This window comes from Podarcis liolepis, assembly GCF_965112155.1.
Source record: "Podarcis liolepis genome assembly, chromosome: 8".
Taxonomy (NCBI): domain Eukaryota; kingdom Metazoa; phylum Chordata; class Lepidosauria; order Squamata; family Lacertidae; genus Podarcis; species Podarcis liolepis.
The window spans coordinates 6,902,920-6,928,037 of NC_139560.1; the positions used below are offsets into that span (position 1 = coordinate 6,902,920).

At 41.9% G+C, this 25,118-nt stretch overlaps 1 protein-coding gene across 4 annotated transcripts in view; it reads left to right on the top strand.

The window, feature by feature from the left end:
* TRAPPC9 (trafficking protein particle complex subunit 9) overlaps positions 1-25,118 on the top strand; it is a 262,165-nt gene that overhangs the window by 91,752 nt on the left and 145,295 nt on the right. For 2 of the 4 annotated variants that reach the window (XM_083516565.1, XM_083516566.1), the window contains exons 20-21: positions 3,067-3,219; positions 9,007-9,098. In XM_083516565.1, coding sequence (XP_083372691.1) covers positions 3,067-3,219; positions 9,007-9,098 — 245 coding nt within the window. Of the gene's footprint in view, positions 1-3,066; positions 3,221-9,006; positions 10,567-10,670; positions 12,457-12,908; positions 13,650-25,118 lie in introns of those variants that run through there. The other 2 variants (XR_014529074.1, XM_083516567.1) reach the window with 2 other exon arrangements.

Genomic DNA, 25,118 nt, shown 5'->3' on the forward strand with positions numbered 1-25,118 from the left:
ACAGGTGTCTTTTGTACAGGTACAGTAATGAGCTGGGATTACAGGTAAGGCCTCTCCTTTACAGCAGGTGCTTCTAATCTCAGCTCCTTACATACAGTGAAGATACCAGGTAGCCTGACATCTGGCTGGTTGATAGGGGATCAAATACTTATTTCACTCATTATAATGCACATCAATCTCTGACTTTTGTCTTCTGGGTTTCTGGGGTTTTTCCTGTTATTATTCTGTCTCTCACAGCTACAATAAATCTACCATTAAAATTATGGACTGGTCATTTCTTCATCAGAGGGCAAACGGGCAAATTTAGCAGGGGATCAAATACTCCCCCCCCCTCACTGTACCTGTATTTCCATCAGCTAAAACACAAATGTTTTTTTTAAAAGACTATGAGTCAGATTTAATAAGTGGCACTTACTTAATAAGATTTTGAATTTGGCCACCAACTTTTCAGGTGGACTTCTGGTTGTTATAAGTGAAGCAGTTGTGAGGGGATCATGAAAAGCACACTTGTTTTGTGATTTCTTTTAAACCATTTTGCAGTGTCCTTCTGTCTGGAAAGATTTCACTCTTCACCTAAAAGTCTCTGTTGAAATGATATGGGGACACAGTTGGTCTATTTTTTCCAGCCAGAACTTACTGGAACTCTCAGGTGGGCGCCATTGCCATTCTAAGAGAACATATTGAGTTCTGGTACCTATTTTTCTAGAAAAACAGTGCTACCTTCAAGTATATATTGCTATTATTTGAAGTGAGTGGGGTAACCACAGGGGGTAAGCATTGACAAAGTGTCTGGTTTTCAGGGCATGGTAATTGCACGTGTTAACTCTGTTTACATGTGAGGTATGTAATTTCTCGTATGTCTGTTCCTAAGTTGTCCACTGCCATCCTCGGTTTTGCCAAAATAGTCTGGTTTCTGTGAACATTAAAATAGAGTTCCCTTTATGATTGGATACAGTGGTGCCTCGCAAGACGAAATTAATTCGTTCCGCGAGTTTTTTCGTCTAGCGAATTTTTCGTCTTGCGAAGCACGGTGTCAGAAAAGTTTTGGAAAAGCTTCAAAAATCACCAAAAACCTCAAAAAAGGCTACCACACCGCGTTCTATGAGTTGCTTTTCGAAGTCAAGTCGCAACTGTATTAACGGTGTTAAGAAAAAGGAAACAAACTTGCAAGACGTTTTCATCTTGCGAAGCAAGCCCATAGGGAAATTCGTCTTGCGAAGCAGCTCAAAAACCGCAAAACCCTTTCGTCTAGCGAGTTTTTCGTCTTGCGAGGCATTCGTCTTGCGGGGCACCACTGTATTTACATCTTTTATTCTGGTAAAATTCATGAGTAATCTCACCCCCCTCCCACAGGTTATTTTATTGGATTTTTACTTTGTTTTATAAACTTCAGATTTTATTAAATTCTTTTTCTAGAGGGCTACATACTTTAACATATCCTAGTTGAAATCTAATGTGTGTATACTTGTAGCACATATGGTTTTTAATTGCTTGGAAGCTGCTTAAGGTGGTTTGGGCCAAAAGGTAGCACAGAAATCCTGATATAAATGATAAACGTTTAAGATTTAGGTGTATATTTTGTGCAATTAATGGACATTTGAGATAGTGGTGGGAAAATCATTCATTTTCTGCAGGCGTCTTTACTAAGCTCTTCTGCCAAACTTTTATAAAACCAGTTTTCGATTATGAGTAAAGGTGGTTCCTGTGGGCTGTATGAGTCATTTTATTCTAAAATCACATTTCATAATATGGTTTCTAAGCAATGAAAGAATGAGAGGTCCACACTAATTTTATTAAAGGAGCTGCATCACAATCAAATAGCAATAGATAATAATTAAATAAAATTAAATTAATGCCCCCCTTACAGTATAACATCTCCATTTCTAATTGAATATTGTGATGACGTTTAAGCCCATCTACTTCTGAGTGTGCATTAGAGAGTGACTGTGTTCAGTATTTCAAGTAGCTAACTCGTGGGAGACTTTTTGCAAAAACACAATACTTCCTTAACAAAGCGGAGAAAGATTACTGTGGGAACTTCAAAACAAATTGCTATATGAATAGGTACTACAGTCTAGTGTTTGATGTGATTGCTAGAAGAACCTGAAAATATGATGTTTTGATATCTGCCAGTCAAAATGTGAGTCATATTTCCATGATACATTAATTACAATGGTTGTATAGCAAAATATGACTTGAACAAGACCACGTGAGTACCTAGAAGAGGCTAGAAACTTAAAACCAAGAGTTTCAACATCTCTGCCCAATTTATTCCTTTCCTCTGAGATCTACACAGTGTTCCATGCTGGATTTCAATGGAGATCATAGCCATAATACATGCATTTTAATCAAATCTATTAATTTGCTTCTAAAGTGGATGTCTGCCGTGTTCCAAATTTCAGTTACAGGTAGGTAGCCGTGTTGGTCTGTCATAGTCAAAATAAAAAAATTCCTTCCAGTAGCACCTTAAAGACCAACTAAGTTAGTTCTTGGTATGAGCTTTCGTGTGCATGCACACTTCTTCAGATACACTGCCGTGTTCCAAATTGTATATGTTTGTGGGTATGCATTTTACAATTGTGTGTTTTAAAGCTCTACATTTTTAAATTGCCTCCTGGTTCTTTGCTTAGTCAAGCTATTCAAGCTGGTAAATGACTGAGCGGGAGTGGAAGGCTAGATGGATTTGTTTGCGTGAACATGTATGCACAGAAGAATAACACACCCTGGTTTAGTAGCCAACTGCAATTGAGTTTGTATGTGTTTCTGTATAGTTATTAATTATGATCTGTTCATATGTCGTTCTAGAAGTGTGTGAACTTTAAATAGGATCAGTGGCCCTTCCAAATTTGTTTAGGAATAATTTTATTTACAAAAATAGCTAAATATCTCGCTTAATAACTATATTTACAAGGCGGCGATATCATTTTGGGCTTGTTTCAGTTCTGTTTGTGCTTTGCACCACTACTGCTTACTGATGCTTTTCTGATGTGATGAAAATTGTCGTGCGACCTGCAAGACATTGTTCCATAAAACTTCTCCAATAATAATTGTTGTTTTTTACTGCAGTATGGCTATCCAAGTTGACAAGTTCAACTTTGAGAGCTACCCGGACTCCCCTGGTGAAAGAGCACAATTTACAAACCCAAAGCAGCTGGAAGAAGAGAGACAGCAAGCAAAAGGTCTGGAGATCAACAGCAAGTTAGACATTCTTTGGAAAATCATATCCTTTCAGAAATACTATTTTTTCTTCCTTAAGATACTCTTGTAGGAAGCCTGTGACCTTTAATTCAAATGATTTTTGTAAAGAAGTTTGAAAGAGAACATGGTTTAAAATTGATCATTTAACATAATTATAGAATTCTTAAACTTAATTTTAACTCTTAACTTGTTTAGATTTTTCCAGTATGTTCAGTACGATGCCTTGCAATCCTTTGATTCAAGTGGGCACACTCCAGGGTTCATCTGTTTTCTTGAATAATGCAAGATAAAGAACTGTACTGTGTTTCGTGGAATTGCCTCTGAGATGGCACAGGACTTGAGAATGTCACTCGGGAGATGGATTATGGCACCACACTGGAGCCCAGCAGTAACTGAAACACAGAGTCCAAGGCAGCAGTGCTACCTGCGGAGAGACCAGTCAAGGTTCAGGACTCCCAGCCTGGCAGACAGGATTCCTCGGAACAACCTCTCATGGCAGCAGGGCCTTTATGGCAAGAGTTGGGATCTTCCCGTGAGCCTGAGGATCTAAATTCCTCCCACAATAACTCATTGGTCCAGTAGTAAAGGTGGCATGTAGGAGGAGAGACTGCCTTCAGGTCAGAAACTTCTCCATGCAGGGGTGGGGCCTGGGAAAGGCGACCTAGAGACTTTAAAGGGGTCAGTTAGGCCTTTGTTGGAGCAATTTGTGGACTCAGAGCTGTCTGTGCTGCCGCCTTGTTGGCCTGCCCTGTGAGCTTCTCTGCAGGACAGAACAGGGCAGATTAAACCAACACCTGACCACAATTCAGCTGGAAGGTATAAAGAGAGGATACTGCTAGCAATAGCTTTCAACATTTTAATTGATTCCTGTAGGAGCCCTTCTCCAAAAGTGCTGGAGGCAGCTGTCAGTCAGAGCAACTTTGAACAGGACCACAGCGGCCCGTTGATTTAAAGCAGCACTTTTCTGTATTTCCACCACATAAAACATTTTCTGTGGTCTTCCCTAAATTTCAGCTTGTACCATTGAAGGCATCTCCCTGAAACATTTTTTTAAGGAGCACACTATGTTTCCTAATAACTGCTTACACAGTTGGTATCAAGGCCCAAAGATGGATCACATTGCTTCTTCACTTAAACCCCAACTCCAAATATGCTGGCTATACTTGTCAATGAGAAAGGGAAGCCTTTAGTTCTAGGGAGAAGAATCAAAAAGTCCAGGCCCCTCTGTGCATCCTTCAGGACTTTCCCCTGGATAAACCCTTCACTGGCCTGATATGCCCTCTGCTTGAATGATTTTGCCTTGCTGGAATGTGTTGTTGAATAATGCCTCTTGCTTGTGTGGGTGTATAGATATAAATAAGCACACTACTACTACTACTGCTGCTACTACTACTACTACTACTACTACTACTACTACTACTAATTTTATTATTATTATTTATACCCTGCCCATCTGGCTGGGTTTCCCCAGCCACTCTGGGCAGCTTCCAACCAAATATTCAAAACAATACAGCATCAAACAAGAGCTTCCCTAAACAGGGCTGCCTTCAGTTGTCTTTTAAAAGTAAAATAGTTGTTTATTGCCTTGACATCTGCTGGGAGGGCGTTCCACAGGGCAGGCGCCACTACTGAGAAGACCCTCTGACTGGTTCCCTGTAACCTCACTTATCGCAGTGTGGGAACCGCCAGAAGGCCCTCGACGCTGGACCTCAGTGTCCAGGCTGGACGATGGGGGTAGAGACGCTTGTTCAGGTATACAGGACCGAGGCCGTTTAGGGCTTTAAAGGTCAGCATCAACAATTTGAATTGTGCTTGGATATGTACTGGGAGCCAATGAAGATCTTTCAGGACCGGTGTTATATGGTCTCGGCGGCCACTCCCAGTCACCAGTCTAGCTGCCGCATTCTGGATTAGTTGCAGTTTCCGGGTCACCTTCAAAGGTAGCCCCACGTAGAGCGTGTTGCAGTAGTCCAAGCGGGAGATAACTAGAGCATGCACCACTCTGGCGAGACAGTCTGTGGGCAGCCTCAGATGGAGCTGGTAAACAGCTGCCCTGGACACAGAATTAACCTGCGCCTCCATGGACAGCTGTGAATCCAAAATGACTCCCAGGCTACACACCTGGTCCTTCAGGTGCACAGTTAACCCATGTTCACGCATAGAAACTTCTGACCTGTGTGTGGCTGGAATGTAGCACACTGGACAAATTAAATGAAAATAGCATTTGTCACAAGGGAATTGAACCCCTGGCTGCAAAAGGTTCCCATCCCTATTGCTTATTACATGCATCTGCCCAGCTTGTTGCGGTGCGGTGGTGTAAATGTGAAGGTGCATATGTGCTCCTCTTGCATAGGAATAAGTCCTTAGGATTTAAAATACAGATTGAGATATTGTTTATTAAACAGCATCATATACAGTGGTACCTTGGTTTACAACCAAAATCCGATCTGGAGGTGCGTTCGTAAACCAAAACAAGCTGTAACCCAAGGCGCACTTTCGCCAATGGGGCCTCCAAAGAATAATTGTTCATAATCCCCCCCCCAAATGGGTTGTAATCCAAAAAAAGTTCACAAACCGGGACACGTACTTCCGGGTTTGATGTGTTTGTAATCCAAAACGTATGCAAACCAGACTGTTCACAAACCAAGGTACCACTGTAGTGATTTTTATAGTTTAGATTACGGATCCAGTTTTGGGATGGGGGGGGTTCCCTCCACCCCCTGTTTCCTAATGAGCATGTGCTAATAGCATCTGCTGTTGTCTGCACACCGGAATCTTGTTGTTGCTGTTCAGTACTTGAACAGATGGCATACCATTTTGAGATTGGCTAATATTTGTGAGTCTGTGCATTTTATTAATATTTTCTAAATATTTAGTGGGTTATTCAAAAGACGTTCTATTTTGGAGAGCCGTTTGGCAGCATTTGAGGATCAGTTTTGGCAAGCCGGTTGGCTCCTAGGTGCTTAGAAATGGGAAGCAGCACTGCTAGCTGTTTTGAGCACGTCCTTGGGGGAGCCTGCCATCTTCATTCTTGTGGACATGACCAAGCTGAGATGTCGTTGAGACAGGAGTGCAAGCATGCTGGGAATGTGGGCTTTGGGAGAGCACATCTTTGATTGGAATTCTGCCCTGCTGTATGATACCCAAAATCCTCCTCATGCAGCACATGTGGAAGGCGTCGAGGTGTCACTCCTGGTGGTATAAGTCGCCCATGACTCACTTAAATAACTAGCAGTCTCTCCCATTGACGCTGAGCTGGACAGGAGTATTGACAAGGCAGCTACTGCAATGGTTCATCTCTCCCCAAGCAATTGGGCTTGGGGAAGAAGCTCCAGTGCTTTTCTCATGACTAATTGCTGGGGGGTGGGAGTGAGAGATGTTTGTGTGTCGGAGAGAGAGAGAGAGAGAGAGAGAGAGAGAGAGAGAGAGAGAATGAATGCATGTATGAATGAATGAACGAATGAATGAATATGTGTAGTGGAGCATGAATGAGTTTCTGCTATATGTGAGAATGGATGTGTATGACTGGACGTATGAGAGACTGCTCCACTACTTTTTGCACTGGCCTTGCACCCACCTCTACTGGAAGGCTAGCCACAAAGGAATGCTGGCCTTGGGCTGAAAAAGATTCTTCCCCCATAGTTTTAGTTATTAAAAGAGAATATGAATTCCAAGGGGACGTGGGTGGCGCTGTGGGTTAAACCACCTTTTTATGAATGCCAAAGGCAAGACGGACACAACGTACACACCTTTATATGGCGATACTAGAAGCCCTTGAGCCAAGTTGGATGAACGAGACAGTTTTAAGTGGGCTTTCTTTTGACATCTCCGTAAGCAAATTTTGTTAATACTGGAGAATGTTCTCCCTTGTGCTTTCATTATACAACTTTAGGCACCTTTGGCTGATTGACATCCGGTACACTTTTAAATGTTTCATCGGCAGGTAGGCTTCTTGGTTTGTTTTTGCTCTTTTTGCATTATGTATTTTGTGTTTTTATCTTGTATTTTTATGCTGTGAAACGTCCTGAGATCTACAGATGAAGGGTGGTATAGAAATTTTATTGATTGATTGATTAAAATAATAATGTGGAGCAACACACAACAAATGTGTTTGGAACGATAAAAATGCAATAATAATCAGTATTCAGAAAGTTCAGAATGCAAATGAGAGGAAATATTTATGGTAAGATGTATTCATTAATCACTTTAAGCAGTTTTCCATTAGTATAATTTCTATTTATGAATATGTGCTAATTCATTTATGCTTGAAGTAGCAGTGGGATGCATTCGTTCACTTGTACCTTTTCACATAGGAAGTGACAAGTGGGACAGAAAGAAACATCTTCATAGCAAAATGCCTGAGGTCAAACTGCATTGCAGAGTGAAAGCAATTAAGGGCTGTAAGGCTCAGTGCAGGGGCAGTGGTGGGAAGAATCTGTACCCACTTGTCTAAGCAGGAGGATACTTTATTAATGCAATATCTCAAAGTAAAAGTTGTCTTGTTGGTACAGTAAACAAGTTTGTTTCTCTTTGCATCCAAATTTATTCTAAAAATATGCTACCAACTTTCTTCAGTGACCTTAAAGGTGAGCATTAAGTAAATGTAGTTGAGAGTTTGCACATTTTACTTCTCAGTGTTCATTATAGATAGAATCTACCTGTTGGTACATCTGGATGTATTGGGGATGGGGTGAGGTAGATCTTCAGGTTCTACATATAACCAGGAAATAAAACTGTTTTGTTTACAGTTAGTGGTAACAGTGGTGTTACCTGCAAAAAGCAGAAATAATTTTAGTGGAAATAGGTTGTCTAGAACAGAAACCTTCATGGGGGAAGGAGGACTTGTTGAAGAACTAGAGCCTGTATCAAAGGTCCCAGGTTCATTCCTTGGCATCTCCCATTAAAAAAGCATATTTGATGTTGTGGCTTTTGCTGTCTCTCCCATCTTTTTGCTGCCTGTTATAGACCTTCCTCTTTCAACTAGGCTTGTAATTTGAGATCTTCCCTAGTCTGCATCTGTATGGGGATTTTAAAGATGCTTTTATTGTTTTATCAGTTGTTGTTTGCCACTCTGTTGGGAGGAAGGTTGGGGTATGGATTAAGTAAATAGATAAGCCTGGGGGAGCAAGGCTGCTAAAGTGCTCTCCTGAGCACTTGGACAGTTGCTGCCTGTTGGAATACATAGTGCTTGAAGTTACAGATAGGTAGCCGTGTTGGTCTGCCATAGTCAAAATAAAAAAATTCCTTCCAGTAGCACCTTAAAGACTAACTAAGTTAGTTCTTGGTATGAGCTTTCGTGTGCATGCACACTTCTTCAGAAAGAACTGAACAAGATTGTTAAGGAGCTACCCCCACACATCCAAGAACAGATCCCCACCAACACACCAACAGAACCTCGACCAGGAACTTTCTATCTTCTACCTAAAATACACAAACCAGGAAATCCAGGATGCCCCATCATTTCAGGGATTGGCACTATTACAGTGGGTGTCTCCGGTTATATGGACTCTGTTCTGAAACCATATGCCAGTAGTGCTTGAAGGTTAGATAGGCCAATGACTTGCCTTATTGTGTATTATTGAAAATGAAGCAATATCATCTATACCTGTGATATCTGTGCCACTTGACTCAGAAAACAAGTATTGATCCTGTCTGTCCTGTTCAGGACTGACATTTCCCTTTGCTCTTCTTTGGCTCTTTATGTCCAATAACAACCTGAAATTATTCATAGAAATTGCAGCCTTAAATGTTGTATTCATGTATGTTTTCTTTTTACGAGCTGCATCTGTGCTCCTTAACTATCATTTACCCCTCTTTGAAGCGTGAAGGAGAAGCAAGCATAGAAGGGGTTCTCAATCAACTGGTCCTAGAGCACTTGCAATTGGCTCCTCTCCAGTGGGGTGAGTAATGCTGAAAAAGATTGATAATTATATACATTTGCTTTATGTTGTGGTGCTTCTTACAGATGTTAGCTCTGCACAGTCATTGGTTAACCTCTTGAAATGTCGAACAGTGCACACAATGCAGCTCTCAGCTTTCATTTTTAATCATTTGCTAAAAATCCGTGGAGCAGGGTAACTTAGTATGAGGGTTTTCCCCTTGGTTTTGTTTACTTGGTTGTAGAAAATCATTCATTATCCTCAAAACTAATTGTTATTGTTGGGTTATAATTCTGCTGTCCACTCTAGTGTGGTAGAGATTTGCTCTTACAAAAATGCTGTTGTTTTTGTGTGTGAAATGTTTGTAGATAGTAATTTATGTGGGATATTTCTTACTGATTTATGATCAAACCATGTTCTCAATTATTTGATTTGCAGTGGGGGTTTTGTGGGGGGGGGTTCTGTTCAGAGAGCAAACACATGAAAAATTATCTTTCTGAATTGGAAGAGGTTTACATTTACATTATGGTGTGTTGGAAACAGCTGTAAAAGCAAAACTGCAGCCAAACTAGATGGGAGACACATGTGACACTTCTATCTGTTTAGCTATCTATGAAAAGTAGACTCCAGATGTTGTGACCTTGCATCAGGAAATGCTGAGTAGGGCTGCTTTTCGTAATTTATTTGCATACTGGTGTTGGCGGAAAGTGGGTGAGCTTTCACTGAAAAAATGCCTTGTTGAAAATATTACTGCACACTGCATCTCTCTTGTTAAGTCTTGCTTAAAACTCACGTGCCTACACAGTAATGCTTGTTTAGACCTAGATTTCCCCTGGAACATGGAAAGTTCATATATATTGTTGGAACCCCAATCTCTGAGCAGTGCAAGATTCCAGGCACAGATCTTGGAATGAGAGGCAATGGAGACTGTGGTATATGATGTATGGTTTATTTATACATCTTCTTCTTCTTCTTCTTCTTCTTCTTCTTCTTCTTCTTCTTCTTCTTCTTTGGCGATCACTTCTAGCCAAGTAAGATTGTCTTCCATAAACACAATTTTAACAATGAGTCCGTAAGTGACTATAGAGGCCAATTCTGGATCCACACTTCCTTCCACAGTGGGGATATTGGTTTCTGGGCGGGAGTTGATCACAGTGTGGATTTGCCAAGCGTGCCTTCCTCCTAGCACGTTTCTTCCTTGCATCCTGAGTTAGAGTGTCTTCAAAGCCCATGACACCTTTGGTAAAGGCTGTTCTCCAACTGGAGTGATCGCAGGCCAGGGTTTCCCAGTTGTCAGTGTTTATACTACATTTTTTTAGATTTGCCTTGAGAAGGTCTTGTTGACCACCAGCATTACGCTTTCCATTTTTAAGTTTGGAATAGAGTAGTTGCTTTGGAAGATGATCATCAGGCATTCGCACAACATGACCAGTCCAACGAAGTTGATGTTGAAGAATCATTGCTTCAACACTTTACTTTACTTCTTCCAGTACACTGACATTAGTTGAACCTATGATGGAAGGCCTCATAGCATTAGCATCCCATGTCTTGCTTCTCCCATAACTGCAGCCTTGGATACAAGCAGAAATCAAGTATGGCTCTCACTCTCAGGCTTCCGCCTGCAGCCTGCTTCTAGCCCAACTCTCACATACACAACACACTCTGGCTTTTGTGTTTCTCATACACCCAACCTGTATTCACTTAGCAGTATTGCAGTCAACAGAAACACACTCTTATCTGCAGGCAGATATCAGACAGTTCAAACAAGCTTACAACACATACACAATTGCTGGCTGGAAGAACAGACCAGGCAGGGCCCAGTATGAAGTTATAACCATTAGTTATGTGTTCATGTACCAAAGATGCAGAACTGAATATTCGGTTTGTAAAAGATAATTGGCAAAATTCTGAAAGCATGTGGAATTTAATAGGCTGTTCTGAAAGATAAGCAATATGAAAGTTCTGCCTTGTGGAAAACAAGGATACAATATTTTGGCTGACATAGCAAAAGTGGTTTTGCAGAAGTTGAGGATAATAATAATGCTAGGTTTACGATTCCCGGGGAAAATATGTGGCTTAGGGGCAGTTTTGAAAAATAGATAAGAGACTCAACCTTTGATAAAGACATTTTAACAACTCAGCAGCTGAGTGATAAGCACTTAGCAGTAAAAAAACTAAGACATAAAAGATATTTCAACTGAACGATGGCTTTATTATTTTTTCATCAAGTTCTTTCTTTAAAAAGCTACAGGTTGTTTGTTCTTGTTTTATGTTGTGTAACATGGCAGAACAGTTCCATAATTCTCTTCATGTACTGGTCTTGATTTTTTTTTTTTTAATGTTAATAATGTTCAATCCTACGTACTAGTTTAGTCTGAACAATAGGAGCATTGGAAACTGCCTTAGAGCAACTCAGACCATCGGTCCTTCTAATTTGTTACTGTCTACCCTGGCTCAGTGGTGGTTGTCCACTGCTACCCCTGCCCTATCGTGTAATGCCAGGATCTGAACCTGGGACCTGTGTGTGTCAAACATGAGCAGTATCGCTGAGCTACAGACCCTTCCCTAGAGATATTTGGCAGCAACCGTGGAGTAAATTTGGACTAGGAATATGAACCTTTTCCAGGGTGAGTGTTTGTAACCTTATACCAAAAGTCTCATTACTGTAAGCCATGGTTATAAAGATTAGCACTGCAGGCATATCAACTGGTTTGAAATCAGTAATTATATTGAATTATAATTATGTAAGCCTCCTGCTTCTGTCCCCAAATATCTATTTATGGCTAGTTATGATTGCCAAAAAGCAGGGTGGAATTGGCATTGCTGTGGAAATTACCTGTTGCAGGTGATTACCTTTAAGAGAGCATATTACAAAGCACTCACACTAGGCTTGTTTTTTATGGGCAGGCTCAAGGTGGATGGTACTTCCTCAGGATGTTTTTCGGGGGGGGGGGGAGAAGGACCTTTGCTTTTAATGGTTTATAGCTCAAACATTTGCCAACCAGGTTGTTGTGAATCATTTGCTCTAATAAACAATCTTCCTATTTCTCCTAATTGGGCAACATGAGTTGTTTCTTTTCGGGACTGTTCTCTCGGAGGAAAAACCTGCTTACAGAATGGCAGGAGGGGCTAATTTTATGCACCATTTCAAATTCCACCTGTGGAAATTACTTCAGAACATCGGAAACATGATTATTTGAGCAGTTAATCTGTATAACTGTAATGACTGAGAAATTGCTCTGTGTCTGCCGAGTGCACGTTGTTGTTTTTTGAGGCTTTCTCTGGTTTTGCACATGAAAGCCGCAGAGCTGACATAAATTCGGAAGCTCTGGCATAGTCAAGGCAGGAGATATAGTACTTGTTTGGAATTCTTATAAATGTGTACCAGCGCAAAAACCCTATGACGTAATTTGGAACATTCATGCCAGTTGCTTTTTAAATCTGCCCATCTATCAAAAAGCTCAGGGTGGCGTGGGGGCCTTCCTTGCCGTCCTCACAGCAATCTGACAAAGCACCGTATTTTTCGCTCTATAAGGCGCACCAGAACACAAGACGCACCTAATTTTTGGAGGAGGAAAACAAGAAAAAAAATATTCTGAATCTCAGAAGTCAGAACAGCAAGAGGGATCGCTGTGCAGCGAAAACAGCGATTCCTCTTGCTGTTCTGGCTTCTGGGATAGGTGCGCAGCCTGCATTCGCTCCATAAGACGCACACACATTTCCCCTTTTTAGGAGGGGAAAAGTGAGACTTATAGAGCAAAAAATATGGTATTTTAAAAAACCCTGAAACATCCATGCCCCCCTTTTATGACAGTTTTATCTTTATGATAGTGGTGCATTGCTCACTTGGTAGCATGAGGCACCCCATGTCAGTCTTATTCAGGACGAAGAACCATACTCCCATCCAGTGCTTTTTTTCTTAAAAAATGCTTAAGGGTACTCTCATTTTCCTACTCATATTGAAATACTGCCCCTCAGTGAGGCCAAACTTAGATTCACAAAATGTTTAGGGCAGGCTACCTCAGCCTTGGCCCTCCAGATGTTTTTGGCCTACAACTTCCATGATCCCTAGCTAGCAGGACCAATGGTCAGGGATGATGGGAATTGTAGTCTCAAAACATCTGGAGGGCCGAGGTTGAGGAAGCCTGATTTAGGGGTATGCGTCCCCCCCAGAAAAAAGCACTGTTCTCATCTGTGGTCAAGATCAGGGCTACACTACTACATCAGGAAGAGTAGAGCAGAAATCTCTGCTTTAAAGGCAAAGGGCCTTCCTAAATCTCTCCCCCCACACCCCCCCGGGCTTATTTCTACATTTGTGTCTCACTCAGAGGAAAGTTGCAAAGTGGATTGCACAGTTCCTTTGATTTGGTAGTACTCATTAGTCTTGGCACAGACGGTAGACATTACTTAAGTATGAAAAATGGAGTGGAACGATGCGGGACAAAGGATGGAAATAAGACAATTCAGAAGTATGATTGAGTTTACTTGTGAGAAATGGCTTGCATTTCCTAGCCGCTGAAGTATATTGTTCTAGCAGAGAAAGTTCACTCAGAGAGGAACAAATGATTCAAAGAACAGAAATGACAAGAAAGAACGCAATATGTTTACAACCTTGTGACACAGATCAGTCAGAAAAGGCAAGTTCCAACAAGACGGTTAAACTATAAGTGATGGAAGTTTCAGAAGGTGACAGAAGGATGGTGTTTCTGTGGAGAACTTTCTTAGGAAATATCCTTTTTTCTTTTGAAGTGGGTGAAAACTGGCATGGATATGGATCAATATACACTAAAGCTATTATCATCAGTCTTTTCTGATTCCAGAACAAACCTTCTAATGGAACCCAACACTCATTTTTACCACATGGAACTTGTGTGTGTGTGTGTGTGTGTGTGTGTGTGTGTGTGTCCCCTCCTCTCTTTACCCTTATTCTGTTTAGAATAAGAAAATATTGAGATATGTCACGTGAGCCAACATAGACTGGGCCATAATCTGTCGGTGGCCTAGAAAGGTATACTAGTGGTTTGGATTTTGTGGTCTGTCCTGACAACATGAATGTGTGTGTAGGCTTGGGGGGATGAGTTGATCTGTGAAGAGCAAATCAACCCACCACAATATATACAGAGGCCCAAGTAGCATATAATAAGCTAGTATGCAAGGAGATATTTTGAACTTTTCATATTGCAATTTTATGTTGTGACCTACCCTGACATCTACAGATGAAGGGTGGTATACAAAAATAACAACAACCCTCACTCTTTTCTTAAATAAGTTCTCCATTGCATCAGGCGAGCCAGTTCACCCAGCTCCCCGCCCCGAAAGCAACCTCAGGTGTAGGAACTACCACACATTCATCCAGTGCTTTACCAACTGCACTGGCTCCTGGTGGAGTACAGGGTCAGGTTTAAGGTGCTGGTTTTGACCTTTAAAGCCCTATGCGGCCTAGGACCCTCGTACCTACGGGACCGCCTCTCCTGGTATGCCCTGCAAAGGACCTTAAGGTCCATAAATAACAACACTTTGGAGGTCCCGAGCCTCAAGGAGGTTAGATTGGTCTCAACTAGGGCCAGGGCCTTTTCAGCACTGGCCCCGACTTGGTGGAACGCTCTGTCACAAGAGACCAGGGCCCTCCGGGACTTGACATCTTTCCACAGGGCCTGCAAGACAGAGCTGTTCCTCCTGGCCTTCGGCTTAGACTCACTCTGACCCCTTATATGGGATTTGGTATATAAATTTCCCCTTGGCTTTTTTGCTGGCCCATGTAGGACCAGCATGGATACCTAGCTCGGGTGAATATCTGATATTTCTTCCGTTTATGGTCTTGATTTATAGGCTGCTACTAAAATGAGGCTGTATTTTAAGCTGTATTTTAATAAACTGTGTTTTTTTATTACATTTTATTGTAATTTATATTTGGTGTTAGCCGCCCTGAGCTGGGGAGGGTGGGGTATAAATAAAAATTTATTATTGTTATTATTATTATTAATAGTAGTAGTAGTAGCAGCAAGGGGGATGAGATGTCCTTGCACACACTGTGATTCTCTCTGAATCACAGCCAAAATCTATGGTTGTTTCAGTTTTAACTCCTCTTAAGTAAGCATCACCACCTGAGATACCACACACCAATTGTTTACATTCATTCTCCAACAGTAGAATCACTTATTCTGATACGTTTGCTAAAGCCCATGGGAAGGCCACAGAATAACTTGGAAGAGATGAAAATATAGCTGTCATTTGACATAGCAAATCCTTTCCCTGAAGAATTCTCTCCCCCCTACTATTCTGTAAACAGTTCCCCTCCTGTACAATGACCTTATCAAAGTTCAGTGGAGGTTTTGTAGGGTTTTTTTATGGGAAGGAATGCATGGCCCAGATATACTTCAGGAGGTAGAAAGACTTTGCAGTTTATAACCAGATAAAAGGGACACCTTTTTACACTTGGGGATTCAGTTTAATTTTAGCATTGTAGAACTGGCGTGGATCCTTGAAAAGGTTGACAGTACCTGGGAGTGGATTCTGCAGCCCTGTAGTTAGCATTTGGGATGTATTAAAAAGAAAAGAAAAGAAAAAAGAAATCTGCATCCTTTGTGCTCTGTATACTGTCAAGCAGTTCTTTGCACAATAAATCTAAATCTAGGGGATGCTAAAACCAGTATTCGAATTAGAGTCTTGGTGTTAGTTACTAATGGCTTATGCTGTTGGTTGCTTATGTTTTAATGTGATTTCATTGGCATCGAAGTGCTTCTATTTATAGCAAGAGCACAATGCTCTCCACTGCATTCTCCAGCATGAAGAGCTAATGTCTTGTGGTGGCAAGGATATTTTTAGCTGTGGCATTTGGAACCGAAGGGGAAAGGTCAGGAATTCTGATGAGGACAAGTTCTGCTGCTTCTAGTGCTTTCACCTATCTCATTCTCCAACAATAACACCAGTTATTGTAATACTAAAGAATACTACTCATGAAGCAAATGTGAAGCAGACGATCATTTTAGCTTCTTTCATTGCGCATTCTCCTTCTTCTTGAGTGTCAATTTTCTTCTCTGTCAGATTCCATGCAGTGATGTATGCATCAAAGTGAGGGTGGTGAAGCCTGTTGTAGAAGTTAGCTTTGTATTTTATTTCATCCCCTAAAAAAACGTATAGCTTGGAAGCGGTCAATAATTTTTAATTTATGTTGTCCTCTGACATCCACTATGCTATCACATTTTGATAGCTATCAAATTGCCACATAATACAGGAAATATTATTGTATGCTTCACTCAGCAAAGATTCAGTGAGAGGCTGTGGATTGATGGTATATTTATAGAAAAAGCATGGAAGACCAGTCTCCATGGAAGTAAACACAGTTTTTGAAAAACAATGTAATTGCATTGTAGTTTTCCTGATGGGAAATTAAGTGCATATAAGCATGTCAGAAAGCTGTTGGTCAAGAAAAGGCTATAAGAAAAAGTGTACTTAAATTCTGAACTTGGATGGTTCACTCCTTTTGTTTAACAAATTAGGCAATTACTTAGCTTTATGTAATGTTAGGTGGCTTAGAAAGGGTCTACTTGCTAAGAAAGCAAGAATCCCATATTTACCAAGGTGCCACATAGAATAGCACAACAGTGGCGATAACCTTTTAGGACTAACGGAAAGCCACAAAATAGTGAACTAGATTTTGGGTTTTACAGAACTCTTCCCGTAGGCTAGAAGTTTTACAAAAAAGGGGGAGAGAAAATAAAAATAATGTAGAAGGTAAAGGTAAAGGGACCCCTGACCATTAGGTCTAGTCGTGGCCGACTCTGGTGTTGCGGCACTCATCTCGCTTTATTGGCCAAGGGAGCTGGCGTACAGCTTCCAGGTCATGTGGCCAGCATGACTAAGCCACTTCTGGTGAACCAGAGCAGCACACGGAAACGCCGTTTACCTTCCTGCTGGAGCGGTACCTATTTATCTACTTTGATGTGCTTTCGAACTGCTAGGTTGGCAGGAGCAGGGACCGAGCAATGGGAGCTCACCCCATTGCGGGGATTCGAACCGCCAACCTTCTGATCGGCAAGTCCTAGGCTCTGTGGTTTAACCCACAGCGCCACCTGCGAGTCGATCCTAATAAAGATATTGTGTTAGCACTGCTCATTGTTACATGGAAGCCCATCTTTGCCCACTTCCTATGAGTCCTCTCTGGATGGTTAAAATAAATATTACCAGTATTGATCACATCCAACCCCAACCCCAATCCAGCCTGAGGAAGCATTCAGTGGACATTTAAAAGCTTTGTAAAAACTGCTTTGTAGCTGTCCTAATTAATGTATTGTTTTACAAGTGAACCAACATAGCTGTCTGTTTAGAAGTATAATATATCTACCTTAAATTTCTACAGCTGAAATGCTGTTCTGCTTGATGGAAATTCTTTCAACTGTGACTGTTCTTGTTACCTTTCCCAGGTTCCTATTGGATTCAAAGAGCATGTAATAAAGTGAATTACTTCACTGAATTTTACAAATTATATTATGATGGCTAGTGAAAAGATTTCAGCATGTATCTGACAGTTGTCAGAAAACAGCATAGACTACAAACCCAGAAACCAGCAGCACAAAACTATGGCGTAACCTGAACTATTTCTCTACCCCCCCCCTCCAATCAATCAAGACTGATTTTATTTCCCACCATTTCCTACTTCTTGTCGGTTCATAGTCTCGGCATTCTCATGTCAAAATTAAGAGCCTCCGTAGGTCTGATGTTGATGCGAACAGGGGTGTTTCTGAGAAATGTGAAATTTGTTGCTCTTCAGACCAGTCCTTTCCTTCTGCACAGAGTCTAATGCAATGAAAAGTTTAGATGAATTGAAACCACAATATCTTTCCAAATCAAGACATTTCTTGCACCCAAGTGAGCTATGTGACAGTGCCATGGACACAGGCTATACTGTACTCTTAAGCTTCATTATGTGAGAACGTTTAATGCAGGGATGGAGAACCTGTGGCTCGTTAGTGTTACGGAACTACATCTCCCATCAATCATGTCTATTGGCCATGCTGGCTGGTGCTGATGGGAGTTGGAGTCCATCAATATCTAGTGGCAAGTTGTCCATTAATTTTCTAATGTCAGTATGTTTAATGATGGAAAATGTAAACTGTGACTTGGAAGCCCTTACTCAGGAGCACTTTAAAGGGCACAGGATTAGGGCACAGGTGTGTCCAATGTAAAAAAAAAAGGGGGGGTTGTAAAGTAAGCAGCCGACATATTTTCACCTGCATATTTGGTCTTTTGATAACTGATAGCTATCAGGTTTGCTTTAATTCTTCCTTGTGAAATGATAGAAGCCTTTTTTCAGCACCTTTATATGATTTGATCTCTGGAAACTTCACTACAAACCTGTGATATTGCTTTATTGTTATGTTGTAACTGGTGGATGCTTGAAGCTAGCATATCTGTTCAGGCACGCTATGTACCAATCTAGGTCACCTATAAACCTACAAACTTAAGTTTACAATGATGTATTTTTTTTCATGTTGTAAGTCTCCTTGAACATGGCTTGAATTATTTAAAGCCAGCATACAAATAATATTATGTATGTATGTGTGTATGTATGTATGTAGTATGGCCCATAGCTGTCAACTTTTCCCTTTTCTTGCGAGGAATCCTATTCGGAATAAGGGAATTTCCCTTAAAAAATGGGAAACATTGACAGCTATGGTATGGCCTCTGGGAATTCTGTAGCAGGTACTTTCATTCTTTGGTTTGGGCAATATATAAGGTTTTCCTTAGATACTGTTTTCCATGTAATTTAAAAATAATAGCTGTAGTAGTGTAATTATGTTACATTGATTTAGATTTATAACCATGTAAAGGGATTTTTAAAGCTTTTAGAGAGTCTAGGCACTTTCCTCTCATTTCAGGATGGATTAGAATACTGAAACAGGAAAAAATATTATTTTTATATAAAAACACACACTAGAATTGTCATCTGCTTAGGTGAACTCAATAAATACCGTATTTTTCGTTCTATAGGGCGCACCGGCCCATAGGACGCACCTCGTTTTTTGGGGGGGAAATGAATTAAAAAAAATTATTCCCCCCCCGCCCTGGCTGCCGCCCCAAGCCTTGCGCTCACCTGCCCGAAGCACGAGGCACCCTCCGGAGGGCTCCCCGTGCTTCGGGAGACAGGCTGCTGCCCCAAGCCTCGCGCGCTTGGCGGGACCTCCTGCTGGGCGCGCAAGGCTTGCAGACACTCGCCCAAAGCACGGGGAGCCTTCTGGAGGGCTCCCTGTGCTTCGGGCGACAGGCTGCCGCCCCAAGCCTCGCGCACCCGGCAGGACCTCCTGCTGGGCGCGCAAGGCTTGCAGACACTCGCCCAAAGCACGGGGAGCCTTCTGGAGGGCTCCCTGTGCTTCGGGCGACAGGCTGCCGCCCCAAGCCTCGCGCACCTGGCAGGACCTCTTGCCGGGTGCGCGAGGCTTGCGGACACTCGCGGGGGCTGCCCGCAAGCCTTGTGAGCCCGCGGGAACTCCCACCGGGCTTGCAAGGCTTGCGGATAGCTTCCTGAAGCCTGGAGAGCGAGAGGGGTCGGTGCGCACCGATGCCTCTCGCTCTCCAGGCTTCAGCAAAAGCCTGCATTCGCCCCATAGGACGTACACACATTTCCCCTTCATTTTTGGAGGGGGGAAAGTGCGTCCTATGGGGCGAAAAATACGGTAGATATGATATTGCCAAGAAAGTTTGAAGCAGGAAGAAGAAATCTAGAGAACCAAACTGCACTCTTCTCTGTGCTAATTCATTCTCCCACGAGTTGTATGTCAGTTCCCTCCTTAGAATTGGGAGGGCATGACTCCAAGAGCTTAATTCTTCAAAGTAAAATCAAGGTCAGCTTGACAAAAAATAGCCATGGATCGAGGAAGTTGTAATTGTGGAAGAAATCCTGTCAGCCTCAGTTACTAGAAAACATCAGAAGGGGAACAGGGCTTGTGACTAAGAAAAAAAGCTATCAAACGTGAACTCAAAGGATGGCAATGCCTTATGTATTGTCTAAAAACCTTGCATAAAGTAGACAGAAAGTACTGTTTTATAGTTAATTTTGCTATTCATGCACCCGATTGGCTGATGGAGAAAGGAGATAGAAAAATCACATTTCCATTGTGAAGCTGTCTGCCTCTTAGCATCTCTAATAAAAAGTAAAATATCCAATAACAGCTCAGAAGAGCTTTATTGCACAGCCAGAGCTCCTGCAATGGAAGCCTATTGCAAATTGATTGTGCCACTTGGATGTAGGAAGTTAGAGCCTTATTTCCCTGTAAATGCAGACGGTTTGCTCAGTGGTTGAAACACAGTTCCTTGGGGCCATTGTAAATGTCTGTGTATGTATTTCATTTTTGTCTTTTACAGGTGTTCTCAACGTAAAATAAAGTTAACCCCTGCAGACTTTCAGGAAAGATATTAGTGTATTCTTAGATCAGTAACAACACAAGAGGCTGATTTTTGCCATCTCCCACTCTATCAACCTGGGAGAGGGGGACTTTGATCAGCCTCTTTAGAGTTCAAACCTCGTGAAAGAGAGAGGCCCGTTCTAGCACAGTTTGGGCTGCAAAAAAGATTGGTTTATTTGGTTGTGTGAGGGCAGCAATGACGAATCCTGCATTCTTTTTATATTGTAAAAACTGCAAAGATTTCATTTCTTGGTGTGGGCCAAATGTTCAGTAACACGTTTTTCTGGTGCTTTCAGAGACACACAAACTCTCACTGATAGACCTTCCATCCCAAACCTTATATTTTTTCCTCCACTCCTTTGTCGAAGTCAGAGAGATAAGTCAGAGGGGAGATATGATCACTGGCAGAGGAATGGGACTGCAGAGGAAGCGGACCGCCCCTGGCACCACTATTCTGGTAGGGTGCCATCGCGGCGCCCTCCCTGGGTGCGCGCCAGGCGCCACGCCCCCGCAAACGATGCACCACGCCCCCAGAACACGTGCCATGCCCCCACCTGCTCTCGCCCCCAGTAGCGGAGCATGCAGCTTCGCCACTAGATATGGCCATCTTCAAATATCTATAAGAGGGAGCAAACTTGTTTTCTGCTGCTGTAGAGGGTAGTGACCCAAACCAGTGGCTTCAAGTTACAAGAAAGGATATTTCAACTAAACATCAGGGAGAATATTCTGTTCAGCATGGAACAGACTCCCTTGGAAGGTGGTGGTCTCTCCTTCCTTGGAGGTTTTTAAGCAGAGATTGGATGGCCGTCTGTCATGGATGCTTTAGTTGAGATTCCCTCATCCCAGGGGATTGAGCTAGATGACCCTTGGGGTCCTTCCAACTCTACAATTCTATGATACTTTGATTTAGAAAGATGGGGCGCAGGATAAAATCCTGTTGCATCTCACTTGTCACTTCTCCAGATTGATAATGAGGTGTTGATGAGTGCTTATTGGTTATGGTCCATCAACTAGCTACAAATCCACCTAGCATTAGCATAATCTAGAATATAATAGAGGGACCTTGTCAAAAAGTCTTGTTGAACTCATTTTATGTTCATAGCATTCCCCTGATCTGCCAACTGCTAGGTCAATCTGTTGCTTTTAAACACTGCAGAACTTTTCACATGGCTGGTGGCAGGGCTTTTTCCAGCGAGAACTCACAGGAACTCAGTTCCAGAACCTCTCTGGTGGGCACCATTGTCATTATAAGAGAACAAAGGAAGTGTTCGTTGTGACATCCGGCACCTCTTTTTCTAGAAAAAAATTGCACTGTGGAGCCCTTTCTGCCTAACCTGGCCCAGACGGACGTTGGCAAATTCATTAGGATGCAGTTGCACCTGCTGATTGAACATCGGCCTGATCCTACCACCACACTGAAAGTTGCATGAAAATGTGGAATCGTGAATTGATTCATATTAGCACTGCAATGGATTGCATTATAGTAATCCAAAGATCTTAGCCAAAATTTCTATTCTTGGTAAGCACTATCTGTAGCAGCATCAGAAAGTGGTATTGTGTTCCATGGTGTTCCTTCATATACTTACACAAACATGAATGTTTGTGTGCACGTGGTTTTATTTAAGTATTTTATTTGACAAATTTAAATTACCCCCCCCAAAAAAAAACATTGTCCTTGGAGTGATTTAAATGGGTCTAAAGATGACTCCTTTTAGACGAGAAACATGCGCTCTCTGTTACAGTTAGTGGTGATAAATTATTTGTAGCGCGTCAATGTAATCTACTTCAGTAATGAAGCAGTGCTCTAATTTAGAAAGAGGATGATCTTAGTAGATGAATGAAAGCAGCCTCGTAAAAAGCGGTTTGGTTTCACATTGATGGAAAGGAAAGGGGGGGATTACAGTGCATATTATTTCTTTAAAAAGTATAAATGAGTGGGAGACAAATGGGCGGGCAGACATGGAAAAGAGCTAAATTTGTATACTATTTGTGTCACTGATAATGAACGGAAGGTACACAGATAGTGCTAATTTTAGCACAGCACGAGCACATTGTCAGGAAGCTGGCAGTGAAGACACGCCGTGTATCGTTCCACAGTCTCAGGTTTGCCTGCCAATTAGAAGCCCTAAACCAAGTTAAATAAATATTTGCATGGCAAGACCCTGACCCCCCCTTGTGAATAATGAAACACACGGACACCAGTACAGTGGTACCTCTAGCTGTGGACATGATTCGTTCCGGGGTGCCGTTTGCACCCCAAAAAGTCCGCAATTAGAGCGGCACTTCTGCGCAAGCACGGAGCGCGATTGAGCGCTTCTGCACATGTGTGAAGCATACAGAACGCTCCTGCGCATGCATGAAGCACACAGTATGCACTTCAGTATGCACTTCGCAAGCTGAAAAGATGCAATGTGAACCTAATGCAACACAAGGTATGACTGTATTTAGGTTAATGGGATAATTAAAGCCACAACTTAATTGGCTGCAGAATGTGAGTGGTATTGGCTTAGGCACTGGAACTGAACTGACTGACTGACTCCTGCAGGTAGACTAGTAAGGGTCAACCACCAGTAGGGGGAAGCCGTGCTGATGTACATCAAATAGAGGTCCCCCAGGGTTCCCGATGGGGTCGTGCAAACATCTACTCTGAGGAATATATCAAAAGCTACAGAAAGGCGTCTCTGAGCTTAGGGTGAAGGACAGTGTGTGGTGTCCTGTGAGAGTGTTGTAAGCTAATAATAATAATAATAATAATAATAATAATAATAATAATAATAGTACAGTGGTACCTCGGGTTACATATGCTGCAGGTTACAGACTCCGCTAACCCAGAAATAGTGCTTCAGGTTAAGAACTTTGCTTCAGGATGAGAACAGAAATCGTGCTCCAGCGGTGCAGCAGCAGCGGGAGGCCCCATTAGCTAAAGTGGTGCTTCAGGTTAAGAACAGTGTCAGGTTAAGAACGGACCTCCAGAACGAATTAAGTTCTTAACCCGAGGTACCACTGTAATTAATAATAATAATAATAATAATAATAATAATAATCTTTTATTTCTATCCCGCCATCCCTGGCCAAAGTGGGCTCAGGGCGGCTAACATCAGATATATAACATAGGTATAAAAATCAAACAATAATTAAATAATTAAATTACCTCCTAAAAACAGGTCAAAATCAAATTAAAGTCTAATTAGATGGTTTTCCTCAGGGTTAGGGTTGAGAACAGGAAGTGCTCATCGGCCCAACTGTTTACGCTGATCTTATATGGGCCTGTGAGAATGCTGGGAGGCCTTTTTCATATTACAGTGGTACCTCGGGTTCCATACGCTTCAGGTTACATACGCTTCAGCTTACAGAATCCCTGACCCAGAGATAGTACCTCGGGTTAAGAACTTTGCTTCAGGGTGAGAACAGAAATCGTGTGGTGGCAGCGCGGCGGCAGCGGGAGGCCCCATTAGCTAAAGTGGTACCTCAGGTTAAGAACAGTTTCAGGTTAAGAACGGACCTCCGGAACGAATTAAGTACGTAACCAGAGGTACCACTGTAGTTCTTATACAAAAATAAAAGAAATAGCTTATCTCCTGAGTTTATGCCAATAAAACTCAGAAACGTGAGGAGTTGGAGGTCCAGTGTTGTTTATTGCAAAGCAATAGGTTACAGTCAGATTCTGCGACATCTACCTGAAGCGAAGTAACTGAACATAAGCAACTGAAGTTTAAAGGAAGCTGTGCATGATTAGAAGTCCATAACATCAGTTAGATTTAGTATAAATATTATTAGGTGAATGGTTACCTGAAATAACATTATAGCTTGAAGTATCCTTTGTTTTACCCACTTTGTGTCAAAAACTTTCTTTGTTTGACAAAACCTTTCTGGTTTGTTTGAACAAATCCCGCCTGAGACTCCAAATCATTAAGTTTTCCCTCACACAAGTCACCCACTAGATAATCGGGGGTAGTTTGTAGAAATTCGTATAATTGATGAACTGTGAGGTGGTTGCACTATATTAAAGTGAGGGCCTGCCAAGGGGCAGATGTGGAGGTGAAATGGGAATGGCTGCCCTAGAGTAGTTGTGGTATCCTATATTGTCTCTCCATCTTACTTACATTGTGTGTCTGAAAGAAAAATCTCAATAATTAGAAATTTGAGCCGAAGGAATGGGGAAAGAGGGCTTCAGTTGAAGTTCCTGCAGGGGGGCAGAGTGGCAAAAGCACAATCATATTAAAGAAGCACAAACCTCTTCCCTAGAAATGAGAGTATGCAATTTTTTATTATTCCAACATTGCCCTTTACATAGCTGCAGGCAATGGTACAGATTCCGCAAGCATGACTATTGATTGTAGGAGGTGGTCTTCCCAACATTTCTAATATATTGCAGAATGTGAATTTATAAGCATGCTTCCGAATTCTTTCGTATGTGCCTTGTGCGCGTATTAGGCTTTCAAGCATGTCAAACTGTACACACTGTTGTTGGTAAGTAGTTTAAATTAATGTCTTACGTTTAAATTTATGAAGCTACAAAGACTTCCTAGATCTTTCCGAGAAGGATGCTTATCAATTTCCTTATCGAGTTGTGAAAATCAAACTGAGCTTGAATTCAATTAATTTGATTCCAGTGACATTTATTGATGTGAAGTGTAAT